Genomic DNA, 9360 nt, shown 5'->3' with positions numbered 1-9360 from the left:
AGGTACTCTCACATCAATTTTGTAACAGTTCTACTGTTTTATTGTTTTGAACCCTTCACCATTTTTTTATGTTCTTCTTGGTTAACCCTCACCTAATATACGGCGTACATGTACACGCCTGCCATACTCTTCACCCTGACTCTTAGACCATTTTCTTTTTCTCCGTTAAGCGTCGTCTGACCGACCCAAATTTTTGGCGTTTAAAAAAAAAAACAAAACAAAACAAAACAAAACAAAAAGTAACGATGTAGTTAAACCATTTTTCACTTGAAATAATTCTTTTAATCTGAAAAATGAGCATAGTAACAGCATAGAGAACAACAGGAACAAAAACATGAACATTTTTTACAGTATATTGTCCATTTTGTTAATCCAAATATGTGAATGTTAACTTTTAACGTCGTCCTGGGGTACCAGGGCCTACTATTCCGAGACTTCATGTGAATTCCTTTTTAGGTTTTTTTTTTTTTTCAATCCGACCGACCGACCCAATATCAGAAAACGCATTCGACGCTAAACACAAAAAAAGGTGGGATGGCATTAGTTGAAAAAGGCATAAGATTTTTATCCCGAGCTGGAAGTCCAGAATGTTTCGTAGAGAACTCGATCGAAGACATCCTAAGACTTTCTGAAGATTTTAAAGGCCTTCCAAGCACTCTGAAATTCTCGAGAAAGAAAAAAAAAAAAAACCTCCCTTTAATGCATCAGTCAAATCCAACAGCACCCAACCACAGTTACATTTGACTGATGCATAAAGCTGGATAGAGTTTTCCGTTTATCTACAACCACTCACATATGGGTTGGGGGGGGATTAATGAAGATAATAAAATGTCTTTATTCTTCTTGTTTTACTGTATTGTCTTTTTATTAGAAAGGGGCACACTTTCTGAAGTCAAATTTAGGAGGACTACAGTGATGGACAAATCTAAAGAAATCCTAGTAAGATTTGCCAGAGCAAATTACTCAAATGGAAAGAAGTGCAGAGACCTGTGATGTGCATAAGAAGTGCAACTTGCCCATTGTTGGAAAAGATGACAGAAGTTACCACACATATCTTCTTCCGTGAGGCATTCACAGGTGATTGAAAGTGAGACCATGCTCTGCAGACATGTTCAAGACTCTTAATGTTGTGTGCATACCCTACAGTATTAGCAGATTCTGTTTGAGAAAGGTAATATGAGAAGAAAAGCTTTGGACTGAGAAAAAACGTATCTGGTTAATATGGGGTGTTCATTTAATGAGGGATCTGTTTAAGGTAGCTTTCACTGTACAGTGTATATTAATCAGTTTAAATTTTATGTGATACTATTATTACTATTATTTGTATTCTTCAATTCATAAAAATAGATGCTGTACTTGTTTCAGTCATATTTTTCAAAGTAATGTGCATTATCGTTTCTAACTACAACGGGTACGTCATCAAATGTTGTACAATGTGGTCTCTTTCGGCGTTTTATAATATCATCTACAAGTTTCTTTTTGTAAATCTTCCAGTTTCTGTCTTCAATGTAGAACTTGAATGCCTGTTTCTGCGTCAGGAATGCATCACTGAGCTTTTGCTTGAGTGTTTCCAAAGTCCTTCCTCTCTCTTTTTTCATGAAAATAGGTTGACTGATCAGCACACAGTGAACCTGTGGAGTTTAAAACACTCTAGCAATTTGAGAATTGTTTTATTATTATTATTATTATTATTATTATTATTATTATTATTATTATTATTATTATTATTATTATTATTTATATTTTCATTTTTTTATTCTTTTGCATCAAGTGGTTTTTCACAGAGGGTAAATATGGCCTGAAATATCCCCAAAACCCCTGCCATCAATCATCTTTTTTGGCATCAAGTGGTTCGTTAGAATACAAGGGTAAAAACATCAAAATATGGTCTAAAATAGCCCCCAGACCTCTCATTCTGGTAACTGATTGACATGTGTTGATTGCAATTTATTTTTTGTCGCTTTTATGTGTGTTTCGTTTTAGCTGTTTTGCCTTTTTTCTGTGTCATTTTTTATTTGACAAAAATCGCTGTTAACTTAGGAAGCTTTGAACCCATCTGTATTTGATACTCTATCCACCTCAAATACAAAATGTAGCTTTGCTAGTTGCAGACAGTGCTTATTGTCACATCGAAGTTCGTTGTTTTTGATGTTGCATGCATTGTGCAGCAAAACTACTTACCAGTGCACATAATCCTTAGTTGTTCTACATGTAGTTTTGTTCGTCCACCGTTACTCGTGCTTACGGTTACTCTTCGTTTCGATACAAAGTTGCTTTGATACAAGTTTATTCAGACGAGGTGTAAATAAATTGTAGTGTTACATACTTGCTTTAAAGAAAGTAGAATACTCGCGCCAAGTGTTGGTCAATGTTTTACTTGTTATTTTGGTGCTTGAGGTCGTATAAAAACGACTTGTATCGAAACAACTTTGTAACGAGATAACGTTGTATCGAAGCGCCCTGTTTCCATACTTACCCTTCCAACGGATATGATGTATGTTTTCTTTAAATCCTCTCCTACTCCAAAGAAATCTCCTTCCTTCAACACGTGAATGGTCAGATATTTCTTGACAACTTTGTCTGTTTTGTTGCCTTCGCTGTCTCCCTCAGTGAAGTTGATGGGCGGAAGTTTAAGCTTTGTTTTACCGGAAGTGGAAGTTGAGCGCATGATGGTTATTTCTCTCACAACCTTACACTTCCCAGATTGAATGAAAAACACGTTTTCTGCGGGACCATCGATATCGCCAACAATCAGCTGCAATTAGAATAAGCTCACAGTATAAAATGACAAATATAACGGGGTGTGTGGTGGGTGAGCAACTTCAGAATACCAAGGGCATACAACGACTGTTTTCTGTAGAATATCTGTTCTGAGAAGCAAATAATTGCCTCGAATTTTCTTTTGCTTGAGGACAGCGAAAAATTTCTAGATGAACGTTCCCTTCATGTATAATTTTCGAAGCTTATCTAATAAATTCCCTGCAATTTTCTGAAGTTTAATTTTTTGCAGTCGAACAAGGCTCTGCCCGTCAGTCACACGTAGTTGCTCGAACGCTAGCTTAATTTATTTATCGTGGTCAGTGTTACAACAAGGAGCCCAAAAGTTTGACCTCCTTTAATCAATTCACATTCTTTCACGTAGACATTAACCAATCAGAAGCCGAGGACAGTTTCCAGCTGGCTCCTGATTGGATTGGATCTGCACGAAAGAATGGGAATAAATTAAAAGCGGTCACACTATCGGGCTCCTTGCTGTAAGAACTTACCGCATTTGGAGGATATTCTCTAAGTTTTGTGTGTGTAACTGTGGAGCGAGTCTCTATACTGGCCCAGTGTTTCAAGACCGGCTGTGAATTAAGCACTGACAACTTTCTCTCCCATTCGATTTGATGACTGTTTCGCAGTACCTGGAAAAAAACAAACAACTATAACCACGGCTTCCCCGGAAAATTGAGTGTTTATTTAGAAGGCTAATGGACGCCATCATTCGTTTGAAGTTTGGTGAATAGCCATCAGGCCTACCATGGTATTTTTGCAAAGTACGCCGGTGGTTAAACCAATTTTTTACACGTGTTTTTCATCATAATTTCATATTTCTTTAGTTATGGCGACAACGATCAAGCGTTCTGTTTTTTGCGAGTGCGAAAGTCGATGAATGTCTAACAAAGGGTGACACGCACGCCCCCCCCCCCCCCCCCCCAAAAAAACAAATAAATTAATATAATTATATGGTCTTATCTGGCAAAAAAGGACGGAGATGGAGGTGTGCTTTTTTTTTAATTAACCTAAAATTTTACCTTTCCCTATCAAACTGTACACTGTTTCAGAAGTATTTCATTAAAGAATTATCTAACCTCATCAAAGTCTGGTTTATCAACTCTTAAGAATTCTGAGTCTTGTTTACATATGATTGTCGCTGTTCGTCTGATATTGTGAAGTAAAGCCAGCTCACCAAAAGCATCTCCTTCCGACATCTCGCCAACAACCTGATGTAGATGGGTTAATGGTTCAGTTGCGATTCACCGTTTTTATTCTAGAGACGTTTGAGCCGACTGAGACATTAAAGTCGTCTTAGCAAGACTTAAACGTCTAGTATGAAAAGGATCAGTCAATAAGACAGTCGCGTGTAACGTCTGACGACTTTAGCGCCCGCGTCGTTCAGACTTTAAATGCGTTTTTCTAGTAGAAAAATTGGACGCCGTAAATTGGGACGCATGCGTATTTATGCCCAACTCGTCCAGAAATGACTGAGAAGAGTCAGTGTCTTTATTTTTTTAAAAAAAAGCTTTTTTTTATTTTTATTTTCAATGTTGTCGTCTACTTTTAAGAGCTTGTTTTCACACAAGTGGACTTTTTAAACGTCTCAGACGTTAAACGCATCTTTACGCGAACTTTAACGTCTCTAGCATAAAAACGGCTATTTGTAACGTTCAGATGCTGTGTCCCGGAAATTAGTGAACTAGTGAAATTACCTTTCGTTGAATTTGACATCCATTAGTTGTTGAAGACAAGGCCAAAATATACAGTGGTAGATAACGTTGCTGTCACGTCGTCCACTATTTTAATTGTGTGTTTCTTAAAAGCACATGTCTTTGTATCAGGGTTTTGCTTATCCAGAGTTCGTGTAAACTTAAAAATAAACCAAAGCCTTCTGAAAAAGCTTTCAGATAATCTTTAGAAATCTCTGGAAGTCTTTGGAATAACGGTGTGCCCAAAGCCGGCCGGGAGGGTACTGCCCAATATGGGCTATATAGGTATGTGCCGTTGTGAAGGTTATAGCGTTCAAGCAGTTTTCTCTGGGTTCGGGTATATAAATCAGAGAGTTTGGGTCTAGAATAGGGTATCATTTTCCAGGAAACTGATCAATTGGTTGAAGACGAAAGTCTAGACCAGGAAAACCAGGAATTGCCACTCAAAAATATGAAAAAGTCAAATCGGTTTAATTCTTGTTTTGACTGGACTGTCCTAGTGACCTCAGTAGTTTCTGGAAAACAGCTACTCTAGGATAGGGGGGCGGGATTTGGGGAGTTTAGTCTAGTATAGGCTAGCAAAATTCACTTGAACTAACCCTGATATGGGCTAAGGCTTCCAGGGTTCCACGGTCTCAGCGGCAGATCCACACCCAATAAATAATAAAGTGCCCACCCGAGCCCAAAGCACATTTTTTCTGGCATTTTTCTGCTCCAAAAAAAGTATGTTTTTTTTCAATTTGCTCGTTAACTCCTAAGAGAAAATCGAAAACAGTGCTTATGATGGCAAAAATTTGGGGCGCAAACAAATCTTATCATGAGAAATAGGAAAACGGTAAAGAATTAAGTACAGCACAGTACAGCAGCAAGCAGAAGTTCTACTTATACTGATTTATATAACCTGTTTGTGTTGCTCGCCGGTGTGTCTGTCTTCTTCCATTCGCTCTACCATCACCGAACCTGAGACTATGAAGTAGAATGATATACCAGCATGTCCTGAAAGTAAGACCAAAAAGGGATGGCAAACGTCGTCTTATTTTTGTGTCTAGAAGACGCAATACTGTCTCGCCCCACGTGAGGGAATCCGAACATTTTTTCCTGGGGTTTAGAATCCTTAATACAGTTCAAACGATCCGGAATCCCGCTAAAGATTGTAATCAAGTTCCACTGACAAAAAATCCTAAATCCAATATACCTGGAATCCGGCATCCATGGTGTGAAATCCAGAATCCAAGACTGTCTTGGTTTCGCTAACATGGGGCAAATTGATACTTTCTCTACATTGTCAATCCTCTTACCTTGCTTTATAACAACTCTTCCCTTTTCGAACATGTCGTAGTACAATACTCTGGCTAATTCTCGTTTGACGTACATGGGATATCGGTCAAAACATTTCAGTTTCTTTACAACCTGCAGAACTACTTCGATTTCTTCGTCCGTTCTGTTCCAGGAAAGCTTTCGTAGTGTTTTCTTTATGGAAGGCGGCAGCGATCCACACGATTGGACATGAGGCTTGAAGGCTTAAAAAATGAAAGAAAACCAATTCCAATAGTACATTATATTTGTACTTACAAGAAGTCAAAGGAGCAATAATTAATAGTACAGTCGATAAGTGTTCGGCTTTTCTGTCCGGGCGATTCCGAGTTCGATTTCCAGGTTAGACCTCAAATCCGAGTTTGTTTCGATTTCTTTCCTTGTCGTGTACTTATGAGTGTAGCTTCAAAAACCCGTAAGACGGAGAATTGATGGAGAGAGGGGGTAAAACTAATCTGCAGTATACTGTAGGCCGCAGCCATTTTTCGGTCAATTATTATCATTATCGATGATCGTTATCATTATCACTATCGATTATCAATACTATTATCGATTAATATTATCATTTTCATAGTTAAAGGTCTTACGTACCATTTACATTAAAGCTGAGTCTTCCCTCCCCATCTTCAGTCTTAGCAACAAAGCCTCGAGCTCGGGTGTGGTCATCTGACTGCCGGACTTCCTGCACGTGTTATGAACGTGTTATCAAACAAAACAACAGCGAAACATGATACTTAAGTGCTCTAGTTTATGGGGATGATTCAAGGGTTGACAATTTGTTGAGTAGAAATACTTAGACGAGAGGAAGTAGTCAGTACAAGTGTGTCCAGTTTTTTTTCTTTTCTCCTTTCCATTTTACGCGTTTCTCCACTTTCATTAACACACCCAAATATCAGCCCTTTTCGCCGCAGTCGTGTCTATCAGAAAAGAGATCGAAATATACTTTCAAGAAAAAGTATTCAAGTTGAAAGTGTCTTTTTGATAGACTTGAGTATTTCTCTCCTAATCAGGAACCAAGAAGAGAGTCACCTTAGAAGGCTTATTGGTAAGAACTGAGTTTCTTTGCAATATTTACTTTATTCAAGCCAAGTTAAGCTGTGTTGCCTAGAGTTGCCAGCTGGTGTGGTTTTCAAAACTTCAGTTAGATATATAATCTATGACAGGTGTTTTGAAGTGTTTTGTCGAAAAGCTAATCTAAGATTCAAAGCAACATTAAACCGGCAGGGACTGCATAATCCGAGATTGAGAAAATCATTGTCGACTTTGCTTTTGTTACTGATCGGTTAAATGCTGCAGTTGTGAGCCAATATGGACTCGGTAGTAAATTCACATAATTGAAAGCATTTATAACGCTAATCTGCTCTATCACCTTGAGTACAGAAGACCATTTTCTTTGTTTAGTGATGGCCTTTGCCACTTTTTTGAAACTCACACCCCCTTTGGCTTGCTTCTGCCATAGTGTGGACGGCGCTGTCGTAACTTCTTTAGCACTCCGAGCTTGTTCGGCGCTGGGATCAAAATGTTCCTCGTCAAAGTCAGGTAGAAGAAATGGGTTCGTAACACCACTGGCTCTTCGCGCACTCTTTCGTACATCAGTGGTAGAAGACTTCTTCTTATCCTTCATTCTTTTTTTGTATAGCACGAATAATCAAGTCCCTAAATCACAAATAGTAGCAAACTTTAATGGGACAGTCATTTACTACTTCCCTGTTTCATCGACATAATTCACCCTGCCAAAAGAGACTATCTTTCGCTTGCTCAATTGTGGTCGGCTCCAGAAAGACTCTGCCTGAATCAAGGGCGGAGTTAGGGATGGGCCCGGGGGGCCCCACTCTCCCCCCCGCCCTTTGTCCGGGAATTTTTTTTCTTTTGCAAACGTGTGTCAGATGGTACTTTGAGCTTTGTTACTTGAATATCAGTTTTCTTTAAAAAAACATTGTTAATAAGAAAATTTATCGAATATTGTTCAAATCAACAGCCCCTATAAACTAATTTCAAACCTAAATTTAAGCGTCCAGAATGCACTAGATTGCATCTCAGAGAACTTCAATCTCAAAAATTTTCCAGGAGGAGCATGCGCCCGAAACTCCCTAGAAAAGAGCACTGTTCGCAGGTCTGATGGGTGCTATCGCCCCTATATTGCCACTGTATACTATATCTCTAAGCCCTCTCTATCAAAAAATCCTCCGTCCGCCCTTGTGAATCAAGTAAGATCTTTGTTGCGCTAGCCTCCCCCACGGAGGGAAAAATGAATGCGTGACAAACGAACCCCAAAGGACGTCTGCGGGGAGGCTATTGTTGCGCATGCGCTGCATGTTGCTAGGACACAGTCTCAAACCCAGGCGCAGGGGCTCAGTTAAGATCATCAGTTTATTAATAAATGGATGCTAAAGGGTGGACGGGAGGGTAAGAAAGAGAAGAAGGGAGATCATGGATGCTCACACTCAAAACCAATTTAAAAAGAGAAAAGAAGATTGACTAGTCCAAAATTCCTCAAAGTTTTAACGCGATTCAAACAGAGCTTCCTTTTCTTCAGCACGGTCAACAAGGCAAAAGACGACTCCGCTCACAACGAACGTACAACGAAATATTCTTGAAGCCACATCAGGGATTCTCATTCTTAGCCGTAGTTGTATCTTTAATTCTATTCTTATTATCTAATAAATGAATCTTTTCTATAATCTGATTATTAATAAATGAATGTTACTATCTCATAAACTTTGAAGCCAGATTACGGGATTCTTATTCTTAGCCGTAGTTCTATCTTTTTTCGTAGAATCTGGTATCTCAGAAGATCCGTTTTTTGTATTTTCCATTTAAGGACGATAACACAAACCCTTGTCATCCCATAAAATTAAAAAACGCGTCACGCCAGAGCCTAAAAATTTTGTTAAGGAATTCGAACTGGGCTAAAAAGCGACAATACAGGTTCAATGGTAGGGTATGCACAAAACGTAAACCATGCAGTCAAAACTCAGTCGAAACAAGAATGGCCAGGCCGTGTTACGAAAAAACATACAGAAGTTATGCTGAACACGTCATCGGATTGAGTTTCTTCCCTTTTGTTTTTAATCCTGTAAAAGGGATTGTTTTGATTCGTTTCAGAGTAACGCGAGGAACTTTGCGACTCGTCAAATTTATTATTATCAAATAATACCGAAGTAATATCCCTGATGTGTGCGGATTGGTCAGTGCCTCCGTATACTTCAGTGATCATATAACCCGGGGTCCTCTGCAGCAGTTCTCCGCCGTTAGCTTAATCCAATGTTTCACAAACACAAAGAAGATAATAACCTTACCTTGTAAAGTTGAACCAGACACAACTGTTCGATCTCTCCGAGCGAGTCGGCTGCTGTTTTTCTGGGTTCAGCTGTAAATTACCGCCTTCCAAAGATTTATGACGAAGTTAATTAAAGGTGCGCGAGCTTGCCACTTGGTAGTTTTTCCTTCTTTTCTCTTTTTTTACCTTAATCGAATGATCAGGAAAGTTAACAATGATTAAAAGTCCGCCTTGCGTAGCAAACCTTATTGCCTGTAGTATTTCTAACGGGCCACCGAGGCCATTATAGTCTAGTAA

The 9360-nt window shown here is 38.9% G+C and overlaps 1 protein-coding gene across 1 annotated transcript; it reads right to left on the bottom strand.

Moving 5' to 3' along the window:
• Window positions 1-1234: 1234 nt before the first annotated feature.
• On the bottom strand, window positions 1235-7435 carry LOC140929530 (uncharacterized). Its single transcript, XM_073379291.1, has 8 exons — window positions 7153-7435; window positions 6375-6465; window positions 5768-5989; window positions 5371-5465; window positions 3855-3986; window positions 3267-3407; window positions 2477-2755; window positions 1235-1631 (listed from the first exon to the last, which is right to left on the bottom strand). The coding sequence occupies exons 1-8, from the start codon at window positions 7405-7407 to the stop codon at window positions 1362-1364; spliced, it is 1485 nt and encodes a 494-aa protein (XP_073235392.1). The 5' UTR covers window positions 7408-7435; the 3' UTR covers window positions 1235-1361.
• Window positions 7436-9360: the final 1925 nt, after the last annotated feature.

Source organism: Porites lutea, chromosome 3 (assembly GCF_958299795.1).
Source record: "Porites lutea chromosome 3, jaPorLute2.1, whole genome shotgun sequence".
NCBI lineage: Eukaryota > Metazoa > Cnidaria > Anthozoa > Scleractinia > Poritidae > Porites > Porites lutea.
Note: the sequence above shows the minus strand (reverse complement) of the source record. Positions and strands in the feature narration are given on the sequence as shown.